At 35.5% G+C, this 26,683-nt stretch overlaps 1 protein-coding gene across 1 annotated transcript in view; it reads left to right on the top strand.

The window, feature by feature from the left end:
• KIAA0825 (KIAA0825 ortholog) overlaps positions 1 to 26,683 on the top strand; it is a 485,484-nt gene that overhangs the window by 144,503 nt on the left and 314,298 nt on the right. Inside the window, exons 11-13 of the mRNA XM_025387614.1 lie at positions 3,120 to 3,310; positions 5,600 to 5,782; positions 15,118 to 15,228. Coding sequence (XP_025243399.1) covers positions 3,120 to 3,310; positions 5,600 to 5,782; positions 15,118 to 15,228 — 485 coding nt within the window. The remainder of the gene's footprint in view (positions 1 to 3,119; positions 3,311 to 5,599; positions 5,783 to 15,117; positions 15,229 to 26,683) is intronic.

Below are 26,683 nucleotides of genomic sequence, written 5' to 3'. Positions count from 1 at the left end.
GGTGCAGCTGGTAGCCTGAGATAAGAATGAAAGTATTGGTCTGCCCCTCTCCTGGCAGCATCATATTTTCCTTATTTGCCTTGAAGTAAACTGAGTGGTTGAAAATGAATCCTACTCATGTTTCAAACTATTTCAATATGTCAGTGTACTACTAATGAGCAATTTTATATGATGTTTTACATGAAGGACAGGTATCATCTCACTATATGTTCAACATAGGGGTATTATGTTTCCTCTTATGCAAATTGGGAGCTAGAAGAGTCGTACAGTGTAATAAGTGGATGCATTGAGGACCTGTTATTGAAGTTACCAAGTATTTTAAAAACCAACAAATTACCATGTAACATGCAGCTCTTAGATCTTATGACAAGGCTTTAGCTTCAAAGACAGAAATAACGAGATAGTTACCCTGTGATTACATGGTACTGTAGCTTCCATATACTTACATGGTCAGTAGTTACAATTTAATTGCAGAGTTAGTGGTGGTTATTTATTCTCAGAAAAATAAAGTGATACTTTTTTTAATGTATCAAAAATAAGAACCTTCTAAAAATAGCACTGATTTTAAACTGTTTTGACAACTGGCGTATCTGACATGGTTTTATCTTGCTTACTGCACCCCTTTCTTCTGCTCTCCCCATTATTCCAACTGATTTGTGAAACAGAATTGGTATGTTTTTGGCAGGCCTGCTTTGAGAGGGAAAAAGATGATATCTGCCTGACTGGGGGTGAAGGGTAGGATAGAGATCTCAAGGGAACCTATCGCCATGTGCAGAGCATAGTAAAGAAATAGTAAAATAATTTACAAGATATGCAGCAATATTTGCTCATGTTTTGTGATAGCAAGTGAGATCTAGATACGTTATTTCCATTTTCTAAACTGTCAGCTTGAGAGAGTCAGAGTTCTGTATCTCTCTGATGAGGTGCTGGTCACGATGGCACAGTGGGTGTTCAGATTACATGTTTAAAATTAAGCTTTTAGGGTAGTTGACATCTGTTCAGTTTTAGGAACTTGTGTTTTCCAATAGTCAAAGAATAAAGAATTGTCTGTTCAAAGATAATATTGAGTGGCTTCTATAATAAAGCCCAGCTGCTTGTTTCCTGATATATAATCTAAATAAAAGCTCACATGTGTTTACATTACAGGGGGTCTGCAAAAATAACAGATGTTTACTAGCAGAATACTTTTGAAATGACAACAAATAAGGAAACAGGTCAGAAAAATAAATGAATCACATTTAGTTTAATGAAAACCCTTGCGTACATTGAAGTTGTATGAATTTAAAAAGAATTGTTAGAACAAAGACCTATTTGAAATATTTTAAAGTAAACATGAAGTTTATAATTTAAAAAGTCTTAAAATGAGTATTTTTTTACTTTTAAGAGAAGAAATCTGTGTGCCTAAAGTTACTTTTATTTTCTAATTTATCTCTAAAGGGTAGCTATTGAAGAAATTGGTTTTTCATATTTTGAAGAATATGAGAAATCATTTTGATCATGTTGTAGTAAGAACTCACCCATTTCCGTAGGCAAAGTTAGTGTAAATCATTCATGCTAGTCACTATCAACTGGAGTCAGTTTTGCTTAAATTTACATGCAACACAAAAGGTATAAGAGAATCAGGCACTCAAACTCCTTTCTTAGTTTAAAAAGTATTCATTGAAACACACAACAAAGAAAGCATAACAAACTATAATTTTGCTGCTTCATCATTAATTTTGTAATTTCTTTTTTCTTAAAAAGTTTAGATGCACACCTTATTAGGAAATCAGAAGCCAGTGGCCAAAGTCCCCTCCAGTTTGAGCTCGACTCTGACATTTTAATGCCCAAGTTTCTTACCCAAAGAATACAAATTCTACTCATTTACAAATGCCATTTGAAAGTCAGTAGATAATGACTATAAATTGTTATTGTTTCGATGGCTGCAGAAGATATTAGTAATCAAAGAAACTACCAGAAGAGTAATACATAAAGAAAATACTAATGGGAGTGTCTGCATAAGAAATGATCACTTTTGGTATAAGAGAACAGCAGATTTTTTTTTTTTTTTTTACATGACATTTGCCTGACAAATACAGATAGTGGGCAAAGCAGAAATTTTAAGTAAAAGATAATCACTTGGAATATAATAGGAAATTTTACTAGTTTAACTTCTGATATATTAACATAATCAAGATAATGCTTGAAGAATGCGTTCTAATCTTCCTATTTCAAATAATCATTTGATCTGATTTAAAGAAAATGGGGTGAAACTACTGGCATACCTCCCTGAGAGTACGTGTTACCTGATTAATGCTTGCAAATCACTTGAGGCCACCCTCTTCTTTCTGCCTGTTCCCCTTGGCCTTGGCCATTGTTAGTTCTTCCTCTGCAGTCAGAAAATTTGGCACACAGAAGAGATCTGTACAGGGGTGGAAAGGAATGAAAATATGACTCTTTAAAAGTACAAGGTGCCATAAAAATACTAAGAAATGATGATAATATGTGCCTAGGCTTTAAAAAATCTTGTAAACTCAGACTATTGTGATATCTGCTTCTAGTATTGTTATTTAAATACCATAGGCAAAATAGCCTAATGTAATGATCTTCGATAGCTACCCATTCCCCTTGGTTTCAAGAATGTTCCTAAGAATGCAGTATGCAAGTTTATTTTTACTCCTGTCACTTCATTATAATGTGAAATCTGAAACATTTATAAAATTACCTCAATGATACTAATAGGCTCAGAAAAATATACCTACTGAAATGATTCAAATAGATTTTAATTTTAGAAGAATCAGTCCACTATCTTAAACAAGCTACCATGGTTCAACTACAAAGCTAGTTGTTTAAAAATAAATTTTAAACCCTAGGCTAGGTATAGGTAAATCAAGGCTATGCTAGGCTAAATGTTTGTGATCTGGATTTGCACTAGAATGTCTAGTCTCATAATTGAAATAAAACATCTGTTCCTTTGTCAATAAGGATGTTTTACATCTTATCAAAAATCTTTGTTGGTCTTCTAGTGTGTCAAACTCTTTAGCTATTTCCTTTCAGCCTGAACTAATTAGGTTCATAGGAAGCAAACTGACATTTTAGAAGATGTAATTCTATGGTTTAACGTTTGGTGGCTTTGCTAGGGTGAAAGATGTTCCTTCTCGATCCAGATGTGGCATTATTTCTGCTGGGCTCTTCGTTACGATGTCTGGACCATTCTGCCTCCTAAGTTAGCCCAGGAGATTCTAGCAGAAGTGCTGGAGAAATCTTTGGGTCTACTGGCCTCCAGATACACTCGGGCCCACCCCAGCCGCAAAAGAACTCCACAGTTAAGGTAACTGAAGTTCTGAAAAACATTGCTTTTCAAGAAAACTTTTCATTAGTTGGGTATAAAGCAGAATTCTGAATCTCATGACATACTCCTTATATATTTAACATGTTTCTAACATCTGAAAAGAAATCATATTCTATTCTCCTGAGTTATTTAGGTGGAAATATGAAACCTGAATCGAAATAAATTTGTTCTTTTTATTCCTTAAAATTGTCTATAGAATCCACTTGTTTCTAAAAAAATGATTCAAGGTGTCTTATAATCGAGGATATAGATACACAAATGTTAATAAGATAAAAATAGAAAATTAAGGCCCTGAAATTGATACCAAAGCATCCATGCTGTGATGGAGCAGTCAGTTTGACACATTTGATTTTGAACTTCTAGGCAACCAGGGCATTTTAGTTGTTTTTTGTTAACCCTTTAAATATAGAAGCTTATCTTCATTAAGAAAACCTAATTATTTTCTTCCTAATATATTCTAATTATTTTTTCCTTTTATTTTCACTATTTGTTACTAACAGCCAGTTCAACAAAATGTGAAATCACAGAAAATGAGGAGCAACAGTCACTGAGTATTAAATAAGACTGAATTATAGTACAATTCTATGAGTTCTCTAGGCAATGAATGTATGAATTGCGCTTACATCACTACAATGGTCTTGTATGTATATGAAGAAAAGGCTTTTGTTTTGTAAATATTCTGTATAATGTGATTCAGACCTTTTAGGCAGAATAATCTTTTTTCAGATGTATTTTAGGAGGAACCTACGGACATGAGAGTCTTTTTTTTTTTTTTGGCAGGAGGAATCATTTCCTGATCATGTTCTTGTAAAGCGTGCTGCAATTTGAAGGGCATTTAGGTCCTGCTGCAGTGTTTCATAAATATGGTATTTTGCACAAGCTGTTTTGAATTACTGACTAGACTTTTTTAAAAAATTGAACTAAGAATAGATGGAAAATTCCTTTTGAAAGCAAAGAATACCTTCGTTCTTTTCCTTATATAGCATAAATCACTTTTGATTATGAAATGGCAAGTCATTATGTGAAATCAGCTTTACTGTTAGCTCATGAAATAAGTAGAAATGGGTAGTATATTTAATTAATTAACTGTAGAATAGAGACTTTTGGTTTTTATTTTCTGGGTGGTTGCATAAAAATGCCATGCAATGTTAGAATTATTGCTTCTAGTTTTTGTAAGTAAAATATATAAATATTTTTATTTGACTGGCTACTCCTAAACCACCATTATTATAGAAATCAGATTGTGTATGTGTGTTTCTACATATATATTGGATTAGAAATTGTTTATCTAGCAATTAGAAAAAGCATATACAAACTAAAATTAAACCTTTATAAAGGCTATTATTGATTCTTTTAATATTCCAGTAGCCTTCAAATGTCACATAACTAAGCCATATATATGATTTACATATATGTCATATATTATTAATATGTAATATTTATTATATAATAAATTTGAAGCCAAAATGTCATTTTAAAAGATCCTCAAAGTTGTATTTTTCTTATCACTTCAAAATTTTCATCTTCTGTTTCTTCAACCCTGAATTTAAAACAAAACAACCAAAAAAAGGAAACTAACTTAGGTCTGTTCAATTTAGTTATGTGCCAAAATAATAATTAAAGAGATCTTTGGGTCCTTATTAAAACTCAAGAAAGATGGAAACAAAGAAATAAGTCTATGAATAAGATAAATAATACAGCATATTTTCCACAAATTTATTTAATATTAAACATTTCCGAAACTATAGGCTTCTCGATTTGAGCTTCGTTTGTCATTTCTTCTTATCTCCCACTTGCTGGGAGAACGTGCTATCAATCTTGTAACTTTTTTTTGACAGTTTGCTCATGAGTGAGGAGAATTGTTCTGCCATGAAATTTTAACCTATCATACATACATATGGAAAATAGCAAATTTTTCTTTTCATCTAGCTTCTCTTTGACTCAGTGTAATTTCCGGGATGATCTCTTGAGTTTCTTGAACAGAATCCTAATAATGTAAAATAAACATTTTTTAAAAGCACTCCTAAAACGCTATTACAGAGCTTACCATCCCTAAAGATAATGGTATTGTGGGTCATCTAACACCTAGAAATTCAAAGAGTATCTATCTTTGATACTTTCTATTTGGTTTAGATCTCTGAAGCTCTGGTATCTAACTGAATTCTTCTATTCTTACATATGCTTAGTACAAGAGATATGAATTAAAGTGCCTACCAAGCAGAAACATTATTTTGTTTAACATGATTTTCTCTTCTTTCTTTCCAACAGACTTGATGTCACAACCATTTTGATATGCACTGAGAACATGTTATGGTCCATTTGTACATCTGTACAGAAACTTTTGAATCCTCATCAGCATACAGATGATAAAATTTTTAAAATTCATACCCATTGTAATAATCTGTTTACAACATTAGTCATTTTGACTTCACCATTAACAGAATTGTATAAGTAAGTATCAAATGTATTTTCCTTTTAGCTATTATGTTATATATAATAATGTGATTAACAAGTTATTTCCATAACACTTATTGAATTATGTGAAGTTACAAGTAGAAATCTTTTGAAGTGCATTTTTGATACTGTGAACTGGGCCATTTTATAAAACTAACACCAACCAATAGAGTTTCATAATTCTCAATGCAATTCAGTGCCCGAAAATGTGTTATGTCTCTATTGGTCAACCCCATTCAGCTGATAAAGCTCTAATATAATCAGGAACATTTTTAGCTTCACTATTTGGGTTGTTTAAATGATCAAATTATATTGATGGCCTGATTATCACAGTGATTTTTTGATACTTTATGAAAAAGAAAACTATATTTGAGATATACCTCAGCTAGCAATGGCAAATGGAAATAGAAATAATAATTACATTTTTAAAATGTGGAAATATTTTACTTAGCTCAACAAATAAGATTTAGAAAAATCTAGAAATGTGGAATTACTTTGATTTCTGGTTAATGCAATTCAAATCTGTAATGTTATAGAGGAGGTTAGAATATGTCTTATCATAAAACATTAATACCATTTTGTTTATATCCTCCTCCAAAATTGTCACTTTTATTTTTTAACCAAATAATTATATCTTCATGGGTAGTAAAAATTTCACATGTCTATTTCTAAGGATAAATCAGGTCAAGTGTTTCTTTGCATAACATTCTGGTAAAAGCGATATACAAATCTTAATTTTTAATAAATTTTGACACATTTGTATTAGATATTCTAAAAGAATTAACAGCTTTTATTTCGGCTTCGCCTACTCTGACTTTCAATAAACCCATTGTTTCCAGAGTGTTCCTTCTAGCAACACACGTTGAGAACTACTTTTAGAAATGGAGAATTCTTTCAGAAAGGGGAAGAAACAGTGAGATAAATCACCATACGGTTGATATTATGTACATAATGGTTCATAATCATAAAAAGCTCAAGTCTGAAGCCCATAATAAATCCTAGGAAACTAAACTGATTTACCATAGATGAAAAAATTGCTATGCTCTCAGTTCAATGGGTCATTTCATCTAAGAGGAAGGCCCTGTGAAAATCGGGAACAAAGTTGACAAATTTCATGGATTGGTCATGGTGAGCAATATTGAATTTCATGCTTTGTCACAGATGAATTGATAAATTTTAGCCCCCCAATGCATTTGTAAAACAAATAAATTATTACCAAAGATTGCATATTTTAATAATAATGTAACATACATTCATTATTGTTAACCTATGGCTTTTTGATACATTTTTAACAACTATGCAAGTACTCAAATCTCTATGATTTGTGCATTAGATATTGCACTGTAACCTCATTCAGCAAATTTAAATTGCTAATTTCAACCAGGATTACAGAACATTTTACGCTAAGCACTGCCTCTGGTTTTTCTTAATATAAAACATAGATAGCTATATTGCTTTGAAGCATGAACAAAAATCTAGATATACTTTAATTCTTTTAAAATATTTCTCAGTTCAAAAAATTTCAAAAGTTTTATCCATTTATGTTTACTTAAATGTCATGATTGTTTTCCTAGACTACATATCTAATCTTTGAAATATACTTTGTTTTGTATTGACAGATGAAATCTACAGGGCAGCATGTTCTTTGCCAATTAGGGAAAAATATATTTGTGTGTTGCAAGAACTCTATAGACTTATTGGGCTTTTTTACACATCCAAGATAGGAATCCATCATACTATTAGCATATTAGAAAAAATTGTGAATCTCACATTAAAAAATTAAACCACATTCTTTGAGGAATTGGTGAAAAGTAGCAATCAGATGTTAATAGTATTGAATTTTTATAAACGGTACCTGACATTTGTCACTCTACGTGATATGCCCTTTTAGAAGATGACTGCCTTTATTTCAAGTAGTTCTGACAGATGAACTGAATGTGTTTTCCTTTCTGAACTTAGCGTAGGACCACAAAATCCCTGGACAGGAATACATGATTTTAAAGTCTTTTCAGGAAGAAGGAAACCTGTTTGCAAAAATATGTGTTCTTTTTTAACTCGCCTTTATAGATTTCTGTTAGAATGTTGTAAAAGGAGCACTTCAGCTTTGTTCTCCAGGGAAAGGAACATGCTGAAACAGAAAATATTCACCATGTATTTTCCAAAGTGCTTATCACTTATATTTCTTTCATAAAGGTAGTTAAACTGCAGGTTCCGAAGCATATTCACATACATGTTCATACACATCCCCACCCAGTGATTTCATATGTTGCATTTTGGATGCATAGACTTTAGTTTTAGTTCATGTGTAGCAGGTTAAAAATTAATTACTAGAATTTTTGGGTAAATGCAATTCAGTTTCAATTCGACAAATGTTGTTGCCTCTCTAGCCCCTATGATTAAAGATAAGGGATGCAACAATGAACCAGATTTAATATCTGCCACAAGTAATTTAAGAAAAGATGATGATATTTTTTATTTTAAATTAAAATAATATTGTCCTCCCTAAATCTATAATAAAAGGTAGAATTAGATAATGAATTTCATATGTATATCTAATGTCTATGTCTATATTTATCCAAATGTTTTGATGTGTTATACCAAAACTCCTAATAGTAGAAACTTTTTGAAAGCTGGCTATTTCAACATTTAATAAGATGGAAGTGTGGGATTTCAATACAACTGCCAACAAGTCATGCAAAAGATAGGGTCATCAGAAATATACCCAAAGGTAGATCACTAAGCCAAGGAATAGCAGCCTCATCTTGGGGTCCATTTGTTGTCACTCATAAGGCTTTTTTAGTCACCAAATTCCAATGCTCTGTCTATAGTTCTGTTTCAAACTAATGTTAGGGCTTTCGAGGTTATGGCCTTACCCTTTGTTTAAAAAGAAACTATTTCACTGTCTCTCAGAAAATAAAATAGGCCTTTGCTTTTCTTACCTCAGGAATGACTGGCACACCTTGGAAAATAGGCAGGTCCTCAAGTTAAGCATAGAATATGCTTATGTGAAATGTTGAGCATATGGTCATATGGCCCAACAATGAAAGTATTATGTCCACACAAAAATTTGTGTAGGAGTGTTCAAAATGTTATGTCCGTACAAAAATTTATGTAGCAGAATTTTTCAAAATAACACAATGAGAAAGCAGCCAAATGTCCATCAACTAGTGAATGGATACATACATATCCATACAGTGGAATATTATTCCGCAATAAAGAGGAATAAAGTGCTAATATGTGCTGCCACAGGGATGAACCTCAAAAACATGCTAAGTGAAAACAGCCAGACACAAGAGCCCACATATTGTTTGATTCTATTTATTAGAAATGTCCAGAATAGGCTTATCCGTAGAGACAGAGAGTAGATCAGTGGTTACCAGAAGGTGAGGGGAGGAGGGAATGGGGAGTAACTGCTAATGGATACAGAGTTTCATTTGGGAATAAAATATTCTAAAATTAGATACTGATGAAGGTTATGCAGCTGCATAGTATAACCATCTATATAGTATATATATAGTATAAACCATCTATATACTTTAAATGGGTAAATCTTATGGTATATGAATTATACATCTCAATAAAGTTATGAAAATGAATATAGACTGAATGGAAATTTAAACATACTTAAAATGATTTTTTTTTTAAAAGGTATCTGGCAGAATGCAAAATTTTCCAGAAAGTGAAGTTTCTTGTCTTAGTCATTTTGTTTAGGTTCAATGACTCCCTTTATCCACCTTCCTGTAAACATTATTTTAAAAGGGAAATCTCATTTTTAAAAAAACACAAAATTAAACAGCTTTATGTGTCATCCTAATAAGGTTAAAATACTCCAAAAGAGCCAGTCATTAAATTTAGAGAGGGCTGCTCCCAGAATATTCGACTGGCTGACTCCTGGTGTACCCCGAGGTCCAGTCTTTCTTTCTCTCCACCTCTGTCCTCAACCTGCCCGTTGGCTGTCTACCACCCACAATTGTTCTTCACAGATGGCCCTTAAAACTCATCCTCCTTTTAACTAAGCAAGGTCTGGTAATACCTTTTATTCATTCTTTCTTTCTTTTGCCATGTATTTACCATGTATCTACTATGGGCCAGTTATTCTCTAACCTCCAGTTGTCATTTGCTAACCTCAAAGAGTTATTTTCATCATGAGAAATTCAAGGCACTTAAATGTCACTTAATGACATTTAGGCAACAACTTATAGTCTCGGGTATAATGCCGGTTTTTGAAAGCGAAGCAGCGACTTAGAATTCTGTTTAAAATCTTGAATTCAGTATTCATAGGTAGTTGTCTGTGATTCTAGGGCCATCAGAAAGGTTCACATGTCCTCAGTTATCTCGAGCTTTCCAGGGCTATCTTAGTTATTCAGTTTCACATTAATTCTGCCTTGTCTAAGGTTGTGGTCTTCTCTTGGTATGATTTATTGCACGCCTCCAGTGGCCCAGGCACCATGGCAGGCACAGATGACTCAAGAAATCTAACCTGACCCTCCACTCGCATAGAGCTTACATCCTTGGGCTACCTTAATTCAGTCATGGAGGTTTATTCCATTAACATCATATTATGAGACCTGTTTCTCCTGCGGGGGCAGCCAAAACAACATGACACAAGAGAAGCATAAAACCCAGCTAACTCTTTTTAGCTCATCAGTTCTTCTCACTTTTGATGTGCATTGGTTTTTATCTCCTTTCAGCATCTGGCTAAATAAACCCAAAGACCTGATCAGTTTTGTTAAAGAAAAAAGGAATTCTGGCAACATAGGTGTAGATCAGAGAACCCAGAGAGAGTGAATCTAGGACAGAGTGCTGGTGTGGTCAGCAAAGAGGCAGTATAATGCTAAGGCAAGGAAAGGGCATGGCTAGTTGGGGTGGGAGGAAGGGCAAAGGCAAGGAATTTTCCCAAAATCACTCTTTTGCCTTTAAGTAAAGTCATCTTTACAGTGTGTCATTTGGGAATGTGAAGAAATGTACCTGCTTCAAACTTATGACATTTATTTTTAAGAAAGTATTTAAATTTGCTGTATCAAAATTCTCTTATGTCTTGTGAAAAATATAATTCTATGGCTCATACAATTGTATTTTACTCTCCACTATGAATTATTTAGAGCATCCTTTCTTTTAACTGTATACCAAAACATCATTAGAGGTTATCTAATAGCTAGCTCATAATTTCATTCTCCCATTGAGGCTTGTGGGCCAATTTTCACCCTGTTATACTCTCTAGAATAATGAAACTAATTTGGGATCTTGCTGTGGAATTAAATGCTCATACAGATCTCACTCCCTTTGAGACCATAAACATCTGCCATAATATTTCTTATAGCCAAATAACCTTACTATAACCAGTATGACTGAGAAACTGTCAGTGGAGTGAAAGAGTTTAGGTACTGGCAGAAATGCTCAGATAAATACCATATTGCCAATGGTTTGTCATCTAAGAAATTTATGTACTAAATAACCATGCCATTATTTTTAGATCCTCCTTTATTTTGTCTAGTTGTGAGAATAAAACTGCAGCTAGGCAACCACTTAGACTATCAGAAATTTCATGTCAGTTTTGAAATGGCCATAGACTTTTTTAAGGACAATTTCTACCGATTGTTATCTTGTAATGATAACTTACTTATATTGAGCACTTATTGTGTACAAGGCACTTTCCTAAATGCTTTAAATACATTATTCTACTTTATGTTCACACTGACTCTGAGGGTATTTACTATTTTAATCCCCATTTTACAAATGAGAAAACTAAGGCTAAATATACTACCACCAGCATTGCCTGTTAATAAAAGCATATTCAGGATATAAGCCCAGGCTCTCTGGCTCCGATTCCTGCATGTGCCCATACACTACCTCTATATAACCTTTGATGACCTTACCCTTAGGGTATGGAGCAGATAAAAAAGTAAATGCAAAGGGATTGGAGGTAGAGTTAAATCCTATAAAGAAACAAACCAAAATTAGAGCATAGAGAGGGGATAAGGTTGTGAAAGGGTAGTCAGAGAAGACTTAGTAGAGAAGCTTCAGAGGTAGAGCAATCTATGGAGCTACCTGAACATGATAGAGAAGTCATCTAGATAAGGTATTCATTCTTAGAGAAATGAGGTAACCCTCAGACAACTAGACAAATAGGGATTTTATGCAAAGAGATCAAGGAAGTGTGAGGGAAAGTAGGCATAGGCTATGAAAAAGACTACAAAGATATGTAGTATCTTTGTCCACATTCTCCAGTCCCTCCTGCTCTCTCATCACCCATCCTTTTCTCTGAGTCTTTGAGTCTCTCTCTTCCTTTGAGACTGCCTTTCTCTCCAGGCCACTTGCTGCGTCTCCTGTCACATTGTACCAGCACCCTCCTTTTCCTAGCTCTCTTGCAGTGGCGTGGTCCTCCTCATACCCTCACTTTCTTGGGCTCTATCCAGACTCTGGTACACTTTTAGAGAATATCACCCACCTCTCCTTTTATACCTTTTGACAATTCCACTCTTTGCCAAATCTTGGGTAACTCCTTTTTTCATCCTTCCCCACTTGGGTCAAGCCCCTGATCCTTGCCCCATGTGTTTGTTAGCAGATAGCCTCATTCCTGTGCTTCTCTAAGAAAATCCACACCATCATGAATGCACTTTAACTTCTCATTTCTGTTCTTAATAATTATTCTCCCCACTCACCTCTACATCCTTTGATTACTCTCTGATCGATATGTCTATTTTCCCAATTAGAGTAAATCTTTTTACCTGACCTCTTAATTGCATTTACCTCCTACTCATGGCCTTTTAAATATTCTTTCTATCTTGTCTTGTGGCTCCTTCCCCCAAACATGTCCTATATTAAAAAATGTTCCTCCATTACTATTATGTTTCCCTCCCAAAACAGTTTTCATTCATTGTCTACTTTTATACCTACCACTCACTCAGTGCACTGCAATTGGACTTCTACCCTCAGCATGCTAAGCTAGCAACATGGGCAGGGTCCTCCATACACTCCCGATTGCTAACTCCAGTGGATTCGGTCATTTTCTCTTCTCTTGGCTTCTCTAATACCACTTTCTCCCGTGTCTTGGCCTACTTCTCTGATTATTCCTTCTTGGTTTTGCTAGAATGTTTCTTTTTCTGGCCTTGCCCTTTAAGTGTGGGTATGTTCCAGAGTTTTATCTTTGATCGTCTTTACATATTACATTCCTTTTTTTTTTTTTTTTGGTGGGGGATGGGGTGATGGGGTGTGAATTCATCCATTGCTATGGCTATACCATTATGTTGATGACTTCCACATTGGTGTCTTCAAACCAGACAGCTCTTGTATGTGCTGTATCAGTAAATCCAAATTACTATTCAATGCCTTGGATGTACTTCAGATGTCTGTAGCCCCCTTAACATATCTAAAACTAAGTAAAATACTTGAAATGTATCCTAGGCTTCTTCATTTTCCTTAATTTTCTCCTTCTATCTTCCCACTCATACCATCACCAACTCCATGTCATTAGGAGATGAATATTGTTTGTTCTATGAATTTAACAAGTTTTATATTTGTCTCCTACTTACTATCTCCTGTCTCTTACCTTGGTTCAGTATCTTATCCTCTCTGACCTGTCTACTACAATATCGCCTTCATTATCTCCCTCCCTCCTGCCTGACTCTTTCCAATCTGCTCCCCTCACTACTGCTAAAGTGATTTTTCTAGGATGTAAAACTGCTAGTGTTAATCCCATGCCATAAACTCTTCAATGATTCGTTATTGCCAGTACTAAGTCCAAACTCCTTAGAAAAACATATCCTGGTACCTGGTCTGGCTTCTGCCTACTTCTCTAGCTCACATAGTGGAATACGTGAGATGGAAATATTACAGCCTGACTTTGAAGCCTATTTAAGGAATTTCTATTTTGATCTGAGATTTACTGAGAAAAAAAAAAAAGCCTTTTAAAGAAGAGATGATATATTAAAGTCTAAAAAACATCCAAGTCTATTTAATTAGAAGATGTTCTATTTAGCAAGACAATCAGGGGGAAAGAAGGGTCAAATTTGAAAAAAACATGAAGACACAAGAAGCAAGATGTGGAGTGAAAAGATAAAGGTGGATTTTCAAAATGGAATTCTGTTCTGGATATCAAAAGACACTATTGCTCCTGTACTGTATATAAAGAGAGCTGGTACCACCTCAAAAATTCCATTTCTAGAGCATTCTCAGTCACTGCTCTTAACTCTGTGTAGGAAAATATAACCTCCTGTTGTTATACATTTTTTACTAGCCAAGTTATCTGCTAAAGATTTTATGTAACAAATTCTTTTCTATTGTGTCAAGATTTAGAGTTGAATTTGAGCCAGCCTAGAAAAATGTTGCAGTAACCGTTGATAGTTGTACATCAGATATTCGGGTTGCATTGTTTTAATTTTGAAATTATAATTATGTATTTTACAACTAAATTCTTCTTTATAAACCCTCTCTAGACCCTTAGGAGTATACAAAATTAATTATAAATTCTAATTAATTATTTAATACTTATAAATCACTTTAAAGATTAAAAAGAGGTACCATGATGCTAAAATTTTTACATTAGTGAAGCAAACACTGGCATTTATTGGATCCAGGTTGAAGAAGATAACAATGGTATATAAAAATACTACTCATGGGAAACATAAGTAATATTCATTGTACTATTCTTTATCCTTTTGTCATGACAAATTGTATAACATGAGATTTTAAAAAATTAAATGATAATGGTATTGTTACACCTTCCCCAAGTGTAAGGATTGGTTTTGTAGAGGTTCATAAAAATTCCAAGTCTTAACTTGTGGTTTTTCATGGCTGTGCTGACTTGCCCACCTGGCCCCGAGTCACCTATTAACATAAATCCCAAGCGGATGAAGTGGGGGCATTGTCTATTCTAGCACAATGCCGTTTTGTGTAAAAATCATTAACTGAGCCAGGCACAGTGGCTCATGCCTGTAATCCCAGCACTTTGGGAGGCTGAGATGGGCGGATTGCCTGAGCTCAGGAGTTCAAGATCAACCTGGGCAACATGTTGAAACTCCGTCTCTACTAAAATACAAAAAAAAAAGAAAAAAGAAAAATTAGCCAGGCATGGCAGCATGTGCCTGTAACCCCAGGTACTTGGGAGGCTGAAGCAGGAGAATCACTTGACTCTGGGAGGCAGAGGTTGCAGTGAGCTGGAATTGTGCCACTACACTCCAGACTGGGCAACAGAGCAAGACTCTGTCTCCAAAGAAAGAAACAAACAAACAAAAAAATCATTAGCTGAATCCTAAGTAAAAATCAAAAATTATTTCAATCGTCATAGTTAATGTTTCCTGTATATTCTAAACTAATGATTTGTATTTCCCTAGGACTTTTCAGCATGGCCTGGATGAGTCTACTTCAGATTCCTTAAAATCATGTTTTAAGCAACCATTATATTGGGTTTCTTGCATATCACATTTCTACCCTTCTTTACTCAGGTGAGAGCCTCTAAATGCTATACTATCTGTAATTCTATGATTCCTTTTAAAATTTAATAGAAATTTTTATCTGTGGATATAAATTAACTTATATCTTACAAAAAGAACTTACAACTTTTCACAATTGGCAGGTAAGTAAAGAGTATTATTTCTCTTTTCTTAGCTCAAGAATCAAAGGCATAGGCCTCATAATTCTACTAGCTTATAGCTTTAGTGATGTAATGGAAAACTGTAAAGTTTTGGAATTTAGTTTTATTTTAAAATTTGTCTTTCTTGATATATGACTGGGGATTTGACAGTTCTCAAGCTAATTATCCAACATGGACATGTAACTAACTCAGAGCCTTAGGTAGAAGTTGAGAGAGAAGTAACTTTTTAAATTATGAGTAGGATCTTTCACTTTTATTATTTAATTAACAGCACTTAAAAACAAGAAAAATCATTTAAAGTATGAAATGTGCTTCCAGAGTAATCTGATGGCATTTTGTGGCATTATGTGAAATGGCAGTTTGATTTCTTGCTGAATATAACATTGGAAAGTACCTTTCCTTGGTATCTGAGAATAAAAATATCATGTACAGCTAAAGGAGATATTCCCCATATCTAAAGGCTAAAGGTTAATCCCCATACATTCTTGATTCATCTTGGAAATACACTATCAGCTACTTTACCATCTAAGCTGACTCTGCCTCTTGAGGAACAAGATTGTCACCCATAAATAGAAGGTGTGAAAACCTCATATACGAAAGTTTCCATACACACAACAAACTTACACTGTTTGCCTAATGTGTGCCTATTTCCATATGGGTAATGAAAAATCCAACATTAATGAGACATAGACCCCATCTTCAAGGACCTCAATGTATTGTCATTACTTCATTTACATATAAAACTTTGTCTACATTTCTGATTAATTCCTTATGATTGAGTCCTAGAAATGGAATAGTCTCAATGCTCTGTCATCTTGTGTGTAAATATATCTTGCCATCTTGCACATAAATATATTTTATTTCATTTGGAATTAAATAGCCAACTCCTTAATACTCATTGTTGCAAAAGTAACAAATGACTGGATCTCTTACAGTGTGAGTCAAGCCAACAAGCTCTGTCATTTGATGAGTTCCTACATTTATAAACATATCTGTTCTCCATGTTATTATCACATTTGCTTTAACCTATTTTACTGCCTGCTTTTATTTTATATCTGGAACCACTGGAGTTATTTTCTTTTAGTTATAAGTCTGTAAGACTTCCACTTCCAAGCTTGCTCAGATCAACCCAGCTAGAGTCCTGGAAATCAGCATGGAAATGGGCTTATCTTTCAAACACTAATTCTTAAATTAACTTCTTTCTCTTTTCTATATCTACAGTGAGCAAAAATGCACATTTCTTTTCTTTCTGTTCTGTTTAGCAACCGATCTCCACTATTGTCCTAACACGAAGACTAGGACATGGAGACGACTATTCAGCTAAGAGTGGAAATGAAATTTTATGCAAATTCATGAGGACAGTTTAGTAATACGTATTAAAAACTTAAAAATATTTTTGCCCTTTTATCTAACAATTCTGTTTCTAGGAATCAACTATAAGCAATTAATCAGAGAGGTTGACAAAGTTTTATATATGAAGATATCCATCGGAGCATTATTTATAAGAGAAAAAAATGGAAATAAATGTTCTACATTGTAGCATTAAACAATTTAGTATGGGATAGTGGCATAATAGACTATTGTGGAGTGATTAAAGGGCTGGGTTTTGAAAAATAATTATATGGGGAAATAATTGTGGTAGATAAGTTAGGGGGAAAATTCAGGTTAGTAATTATGAAATTACCAAAGCCAACCCAGTTTATAGAGTGATAAGTGTGTACCAGACACAGTGCTTAGTGCTTTACATACATTATCTTTTTAAAACCTCACACTAGTTCTGTAAAGTAAGTACTCAGGTGCTTCTTTTATGGAGAGCAAAGTGCTGTATAGGCAGCAATGTTCTGGAGAGAAGAAAATTGGAGGCCAGGCTCTGAACTCAGGCCTGTTCTATTCTAAAGCTTAAGCTCCTGACAACCATACCCCCACCTTTCAAAGGGAAGAGCAGTTAAGGGTGATGTTAACAGGTGTACATGAAAAATCATTCTACTGCACAAATAAGATTGTCAGTTATTAATTATGTAAGGTCTTTTTTGTGATTTAACTTTGTAGGGACTCTGACGTGCTAGTATGTAGTGTTTAGCTCTGCTATGGTCTGAACGTATCCTCCAAAATTCATTTGTTGGAAATATAATCCCCAATGCAACTGTGTTGGGTGGTGGGGTCTAATGGAAGTTATTTATATCATGTGGGTTTTTCTGTCTTAAATGGATTATATTACCATAAAAAGGGCTTACAGGAATGGGTTCATTTTATCTTGCCCTTTTTCTGCCACGTGAGGATGCAGCAAGATCGCCTCACCAGATGCTGGTGCCTTGATCTTGGACTTCCCTGCCTCAAGAACTGTGAGAAATAACTTTTTCTTCTTTGTAAATTACCCAGTCTGTGTTATTCTTTTATGGCAGCACAAAATGGACTAAGTCTCAAAGGAATGATCTAGTATGCAGATTCCCCAAACTTGCTGGGCGAGAGAACTCTTGTTTTGCAGAGAATTAGCAATTATTGGAAGGTGGAACATCATTGGGAAGTGTTGAACTATGCTATACTATCATATTTAGAGCACAAAAAAAGTACATATAGAAAAATAAATATTGAAAGGATGTATAGTGGTGGGTTTATAGTTTTTATCTGTGGGTGGTAGGATTGCAACCAATTTTAATTTTCATCTACATAGTTGTCTATATTTTCCAAATTTTTTATAGTGATAATAATTTAATTTTATTAATTATGAATACTTTTTTTTTGAGATGGAGTTTCACTCTGTCACCCAGGCTGGAGTCCAATGGCACGATCTTGGATCACTGCAACCTCTGCCTCCCAGGTTCAAGTGATTCTCCTGCCTCAGCCTCCCAAGTAGCTGGGATTACAGGCACGTGCCACCACGCCCGGCTAATTTTTTGTATTTTCAGTAGAGACGGAGTTTCACCATGTTGGCCAGGCTGGTCTCGAACTCCTGACCTAAAGCGATCCGCCCACCTTGGCCTCCCAAAGTGCTGGGATTACAGGCATGATCCACTGCGCCCAACCCGTGAATACATTTTTTTAAAAGCAAAAAGAAAATCTGTTTTCTTTGATTTCTCTTTTATTCACATGGCTTAACCTGTAACCTCTATACAGATGATTTCCAGTTCTACATCTATAGCTCTGAGTGATTACCTATACCCCAACGGTGTATGTCCAGCTGTTCTTATTTCTTGAACACCTGCTTTCTTTCAATGCCATGTCTTCAGATGATCCTTCTTTCCCCTCTTCCCTTGTCCTTCATGCAGGGAGTCTTTTCTATTAGGAGTAACAGTTTTGCTACATGCTTCCAAAATAGAATCTTGATTATGATTTCCATGCTGAGCCGTTTCTTCCTCTAGTCCTAGTTTATTATTGTGTTCAGGTCATTCTTCTTCCAAACTTCTCTTAGAATCACCCTTGTCTCTCCACCCCCTTATAACAACGTTAGTCCATTTTACTATTATTTAACATGTTTAAAAGACTGTCTTCATTATGTCTCTCTCTCATTCAGAAACCTGTAGTAGCTTCTGCTTCACCAACACTGTCACTCCTGGCTTACTTGTTGGAGAGTTTTCTGGCTTATTTCCTGGAGAGTTTTCTCTGCTCCAGTTAAGTCAGTCTCCTCTTGTGTCTTTAAGACTTAGTTATTCCATATTTTTGATATTTAATTTGTTGCTTATTCTCAGCTTCAGGCCCTTGTTTATGCAGTTTCCTTTCTTGGAATACCTTTGGTTCTCTCCTTTGTCTTTCTAAATTCTCCATGCAAGGTATAGTAGGAGGACTCTCACTGATATCCCACCTGCCCATTAGGTGTCATATTTTCAACTAAGTCCATATAATCTGCCTAGAAAGATGTGATCCATGTGATTTGTAATCCAGTGTGCTCAGAGCACTGTACAATCAGAGGAACCCAGGGCAGCAATAAAAGCACTTTTAAAATAACTAAAGTTATTGATTTGCCTTTATCAGACATTACAATGGGGATTCCTAGACCACCATTATATGAACTTAAAAATCTCACCTTTCCATTAATTTCCCTCATCTGTATCAGCTGTCTGTGTGAGTCTTTCACCCCCAAATTATCCTTCAAAACTCTATTCTTCACTTTAGCAACTAAAATGAACTGTTCAAGGAAATACGGGAGTTGGATGATGACAAACAAAAAATGTATTAGGCCTATCTTTTGGTAAAGGGGAAGGCTGAGAGGAGAAGTGACTGAAATAGTTAATATCATGAAGGAAGTTAGTAAGTTATTCATCTATTTGCTTACTTATTTGTACCTGCATATTGTTTCAGAAAGAATTTAAGTCAACGTTTAGCAATATTAAATAAACTAAGATAATTAATTAAAAGTGGGTGAGAATGAAAGAAACAAGAAGGACATGAAATTCAGAATACAAATAGAGTTAAAAATGTAGTATGGACCATAAATTTGTCTATAATCTTACTAGAGAAAACTATGAAATGGATAAAAACACAATTTTTCATGTTCTCCTAGAACCCTGGGAATAGAGTTTAGAAGAGTTTATTTTAGGGAAAATAAATATATTTTCAAAGCAGTGAGTAAAATGTACTACATTCATTGTCCGTAGCAGTGGTATAGGCTAACAATGTGAGTTGATTTAGAAAGGATAATCAGTTTCATACTGGATTAAACTAAGACATGTGGACAATGTATTAATCTCAAGGTTAATACAGATACTATATTGTGCATTCATAGAAATGTTCAAGAAAGAATGCTGTCCTAGTCAATTATAATATGTTGCATTATAATGTCTTTTATCATTTTGTAAACTTTCCTCTTCATGTGGTTTAAAAAAGTATTTTCAGGTCTTCCTTAGCTAAGCAGGTCATAACTGTACACTGAGTCCAAGAAGTATAATCAGTGTGAGTAAACAGTCCATTCATTTTAACTACTAATTTTCTTTTATGGTGACAACATGATGCTTTGATTCATGGCCAGTCCATTTTGAGCTGTATATATTTCTTTCCACTGGGCTTTTTGTTTCTACTATGCTTCTATTCAATGTAATCCTGTTTCGTATTTATCTATATATTTTCCTCCCTAAGCATATTAAGCTATCTTTGGTTTCATTATATTCATATTACATGCTATGTGGGTCTTTCCTTTTATTTAGTTTAGCAAGATGTGTTTAATCATTCCTTCAGTAAATGCATTCAAAAAAATGTTCTCCATGTAAGGCATTGTGCTAGGTGTCAATGGTGAAGGAAGAGGCAGGCAATAACATTTGAGACAAAGTCCCTTTCCTCATATTATCACATGTTGGTGAATAAATCAATTGTATTTGCCTACTTGACCACAGTATGTGATACCATTGCCTACTCCCTCCAACTTGAGATATTCTCTTGATTTCCTCCTGAGATATTTACCCACTTTTGTCTTCTTTCTTTCCTGTTGCTGCTTTTCTGTTTCCTTTGCAGGTTCATCTGCTTTAACCTGGCAATTAAATATTGAACGTTGTTAGTATTCTATACTATAACCTTTTTTCTTAGATGATGTTATCATTTCTATGATTTCTTGCACTCCTTGTGTGCGCCCAAATCCATATCATTAATTTTAATCTCTCCTAAGACTACAGATCCATAATATATGGGTACCAACCATACATGACTACCTTCTTGAAATTTACACCTGGAAATCATAAAGACATTTCAAACTCACCATGACCAAAACTAGACTTAGGATGTTCCCCTCCAAACAGATCCTCTTCTACTATTCCCTATCTCAGCTAATGGTACATCCATCCAATTGTAGAAGCCAGAGACTTAGACTTAGGAGGCAATTGGACACCTTTTTTATCTCCTACATACCAAATCCATTACTAAGTCTCATTAATTTTAACTTCTAATATCTACTCTCCATAGTACCAGTTTCACCTTAGTCCCAATTACCATCATCTCTCTCTTAACTACTCCAGTGACCACTAGCATTCTTCCTGTGTATATGTTGCCTTCCATTTCTAATATTCTCCAACTGTAGCAAGAGTTTTCTCAAACCCAAATCTATTTTCAAAACTCACATTTTATCATGGCATACTTATGGCTTACCTTCCATGAATTTACCATTATCCTTAAGTATGTATAAAAAACTAGCATAGCGTATAATATCTACATAGATGTGACTCTTACCCACTTCTCAGCCCTCTTCTGATACCCGCTACTCTGTGAATTCTGCTTTCCACACATTTGCCCCTTTACATTTTCTTTCTATTCCATGTTCCTTTCTGCCACAGGATCTTTGCACGTGCTTTTCCCTTTCACTAAAATGTCTTTCTCCTTCACATCGGTAATGCCAGCTTATCTTCATCTCTCGGCCCAAATGTGACTTCTGCAGGGAAGCCTTTTATCAACCCCGAAGACTAGTTAACTTCATTTTTACTACAACTTCTAATAGCATTTTTGCTTTTTTTTCAATGAGTTTTTAAAATTGTTATTTTATCTTTATTTGTATGATCTCTTAAACTACATATGTATCCTCCACTAAATTCTGTAAGAATAAGGAATTTCTGCTTTTTGCTTACTGTTATGTCTCCATGGTTTAGCATATACAAGTTAAACAATAAATATTAGTTGAATGAATGAATAAAAAATTCCAACTAGTATTGTGTCCCCTAAGTGCTATATTACAGTATTGTATTGCATAAATGCTATAATAAATGGTAGGAACATTTGATCTGTGTGGTAAGGCCCAGGCAGGGGAAGCACTGTCTTAATGAGGAGGTGACTTCTAGTATCCTTAGGAGAGAACATCTAGGGAGGAGTACAAAAAGAGTTTTGGTCTCCCAACTGCTGCTGAAAAACTGCTCTGCAGGACTGAGGAAAAGAGCTTAGAGATCTTGTCCTCTGATGAGGTGCCAAGCGTTGACATAGCGCCAATAGCTAGCGGAGAAGTAATGAGAGATTTAAACACCAGAGATCTTAAATGGCTGTTCCAGAGTGTGGATGGACAAGCAGTATGAAAAGATTTTCAGAGGGAAGTCAGTGTCTATGGAACAGTTATTTTAAAAAGTGAAAATGTCAACCGAACTAAGTATTTAGCCTATGGACCTAGATATCTTAAGGTGTATATCTTTTCTATCATGGCTTAAATATATTACATAATTATATTACATAATTCAGAATATAGAAATGAAGCCAGCAATGTGATAATAGGAAACAGCTAGAGGTTTTCACATTGGTTTGCATACTTGTTTAGTTCTGTGATTTTGGAAAGTTAGCCTAGGCATGCTTCAGTTCAGTTTCCCCATATATGAAACAGTTTATATTTTGGTGAGGATGTTGAGACATAAATACAAAACAATCTTACTAATCTTCTTGAAGACAGCATGCAATCCTATGGTCTATTTCCTCCATCTTGAAACATCTTCTTCCCTTGACTTCTGAGATATTCTCATGGGAGGGTCATGAGGACTCCATGAGCTCAAGTGCCTCAGTGGCATTCATCACGTGAATACTAAACTATCATTCATAGCTGCTGTTAGTAAAGAGCTATATATTTCAGAGAGTGGCAAGTTTTATCAATTATCTAAACGTGTTGAAAGGACTTACTTCAAGTATGATAAAGTGGAAGAAATATTGAACCTCTTTCTCACTGGGTCAGGAATGTGATGCTAGGGGAGACTTTTTCTGAACTTCCCTTAACAGATCAATATCTGATAGACAGGAACCAATAATAGTCAATGGCTCCAGGGAGGTAACTTCTGCTCCTCAAAAGGATGGTTGAATTATTCAGTGTTGTCCAATGTCTTGGTGATTCAGGTGCTAGATTAGTATTGCTTGGAGGGAGCCCAAAACTAATGGCTGGAATATAATTTCAGTTGTACACCAGGGAGTGTAGATACAACCAACCTTGAAAAAAATGATACTCTTTAAAAATGTCAATCCACATTAGTGGACAAAGTTCTTTTAAAAATCAAGGCAAATTCTGTATATAAATATGCAGGTGAACTCTATCTGATTTCTAGTTATTAAATCATCTTTAAATATAAATATCATAGAGACTTGGCTATACCCATTATAGAGATTAAAATATATGCAGATATTTTCAGTGCTCTAACTGTGTATAGTTTACACACTTTTGGTTAAAGTGAAGAGGAAAATATTTTGGGTTCCTCTCAACTTTTTTTCTCAGGCACTAAAATTATCTTCCTGGAGAAAGATGACACAATTGCTTTAAATATTTGTCTTTACTTCTTTTCCCAGAAGAGTTTGAAGGATACATTATGGAAAACCAAGAGTAGTACAACAGTAATATGGGGACTTCCTTTCTCCTTTTGTTTCCCCACATTAGGGCTTTCATCCTCAGTTTCTCTTTAGTTATGCCCTTGCCTTTGTTCTCTGAATCATGTAACTTATGGTCTCTGGTATAAACTTGGCCCAGTAACCCATACCAAGAATCATCTGGTTGAAATCAATTTCTAGATACCTTGAATAACATGGCTTCAATTTGGGAATAAGGTTTGAGACCACAAACTTGATTTTGGGTCAAAAATGTCGTATTGTCAGTCAGGAGGTTGAATAAAGCCAGACATTCTCAAAGCTGGAAAATATAACATAGGCACCAAAAATCAATCAGGTTGAATGGGAGAAAACATGGAGTAATGGAATGAGCATAGGTTTTGAAGTCAGAGAGATCTGGATTCAAAGTTCAGCAGACACGCTTATTAGCTTGGACTAGTTTCTCAATACTCCTGAAACAAGAATTAAGTGAGAGGATCACTAAGTGCCCTTATATATGCCCTATTTTGGATTTCTCCAAGCAGCAAACCCTGAGACAAGGATTCAAATGAATGTAGTTTATTTTCTTAGTGGAAGAAACACCGGAAGGGGAGTGGGGAGACAAAGAGAGAAAGAGAGCAAATAAAAATTTGTGTAATCAGCCAGGTGCAGTGTCTCCCACCTGTGATCCCAGCACTTTGGGAGGCCGAAGTGGGCCGATCACAAGGTCAAGAGATCGAGACCATCCTGGCCAACATGGTGAAACCCCATCTCTACTAAAAATACAAAAATTAGCTGGGTGTGGTGGTGCATGCCTATAGTCCCAGCTACTCAGGAGGCTGAGGCAGGAGAATCGCTTGAACCCGGGAGGTGGGGGTTGCAGTGAGCCGAGATCATGCCACTGCACTCCAGCCTGGCAACAGAGTGAGACTCCATCTCAAAAAAAAAAAAAAAATTGTGTAATCAAGCTAACTACCATAGGAGTGATCAGAACTTAAACTTAAACCTCTGGGGGGAAATTCTGAGAACCAGTATAAAATACATGTTTCAGAGTTATCCCAACAAAGGAGCAAGGATGCTGAGGTATTTATACCCCAACTCTCCTCAGTCATTGGTTGAGGGTCATTCTGATAGTGTTAATTCCTGCCACTTGCAGCCTGTCTTGCTGAAAAGTACAAGAAATCCAGGCTCTAACGGAGGTGAGCCAGGCCAGTGTGAACTGATAAATAAGGACAAGAGGATATGGGGTGATATAATTTGGCTCTGTGTCCCCACCCAAATCTCATCTTGAATTGTAATCCCCACATGTCAAGGGAGGGACCTGGTGAGAGGTGATTGGATCATGGTGGCAGTTTCCCTGATGCTGTTCTTGTGATAGTGAGTTCTCACAAGATCTGATGGTTTAAAAGTGTTTGGCAGTTCTGCCCCTGCTCTCTCTCTCCTGCTGCCATGTAAGATGTACCTTGCTTTCCCTTCGCCTTTTGCCATGATTTTAAGTTTCCTGAGGCCTCCCCAGCCATGGGAACTGTGAGTCAATTAAACCTCTTTATAAATTACCCAGTCTCAGGTAGTTCTTTAGAGCAGTGTGAAAACGGACTAATGCGTGGGATCATTGACAGTGTCTTCTATGGCCCTACCCTTTATACCACTGAGATCTACTTATTCCCTATGTTAGGTTCCCTGAATTCTATCATTGATTCTTCAGGTTCATTGCTGGTTACAATTTATTTATGTATTTAAGCTTGATGACAATGGACTTAGTAGGACAGGATACAGTACCCCCTGCTGCAGATATTTCTGAATCTGCAAGTGATATTTATTATTAGATTCTTTACCACCTATTCCATCTTCCCCTCATCATTGGCCATCATCTCTGCTGATTTATGTTATTTGCCCAGTGGGGTCACTGAGACCTTCATCCTTGAGGTGCTGAACTCCTGGTTACCATTCCCTTATTAGACTTGGTTACTGAAGTCTTCTGAATGTGATAGTTGTCAGTCATGAAAGCATTGAGAGATGCCCTGGTGAATCTCTAGAGTTACAGATACACCTCCCTACTCCCTTTATGCAGTAGCAAGCCCAGCTCCTCATGATAAATAGGGTTAATCACCCTGACCAGCATAGTAATTCCTTTCTTTGCCTGATAGACTGCTGGCATGGGGAGCCAAAAATGACCAGATGGCAGCTATAACTTTAGGTTTAGTGGGATCCTAAATGGTCCCCTTGTAGAGGTGTGTATACCCCATCCCACCCCACCATGGAAACCAGAACCTCTGCTCCTCCAGAGCTTATAGTTATTGGGATAGGATGCACAAATTTGTCAAGTGGATTATCAGAATCTTTGGTGGGAGGGGCTGCTCCTACTTTCACCCCTTGTCTCTCAGACCTATGTAGTTTGTCTGTTGAGGCCACAGTACCATACAATGGCTGTTGGCTAAAAGTAAGTATCAAGTCTTGAGGGACAGTGTTCTAGCACCACTGAATGTCATTCCCAAGCTATGAATTTTGGAGTTCATTCCAATTTTCTGCTAGTCTTGCAGCTTCTGCATGATATATAAATGGTAGGAACAATGTACCCCATGGTCATGTGGCCTGAGCAATAAGGCTACTCATATCCTAGTCTGAACCTACTGCAGAGCCTTCTCTTGGCCTGAGCCTTACCTCACATCAAGTTGGAAATTAGGACAGTATGACTGATACAGCTAAGATTTTGTTTAAACATTCTATTGCAGCATGAGTACATACCAAAAACTTGAAGAAAGTTTGGGAACTAATTGATGAATTTTCATAAACATACCTGAATGTAGCTAAGATTTTTCACAATGATTTTATAAAAATAGTTTGATAGTTTCATAAACCAGTAATGCTTGGACCCCATTACTACTTGGAATTTAAAAATTCTTTAGGCCAGTTTGTGCCCCAGAAATACAGCACTTATTGGAGTATCAGCTGAGTACAACCCCGTCATAAATTCATCCTGTCTTCTAATACAAGATTTATGAGTTCTATGGGATTTATAACATTTTCCCCTCTTTGTATTACGGTAGAATTCAACATGTACATATTTG

The sequence above is a fragment of the Theropithecus gelada genome, chromosome 6, assembly GCF_003255815.1.
Source record: "Theropithecus gelada isolate Dixy chromosome 6, Tgel_1.0, whole genome shotgun sequence".
Classification (NCBI taxonomy): Eukaryota; Metazoa; Chordata; class Mammalia; order Primates; family Cercopithecidae; genus Theropithecus; species Theropithecus gelada.
Note: the sequence above shows the minus strand (reverse complement) of the source record. Positions and strands in the feature narration are given on the sequence as shown.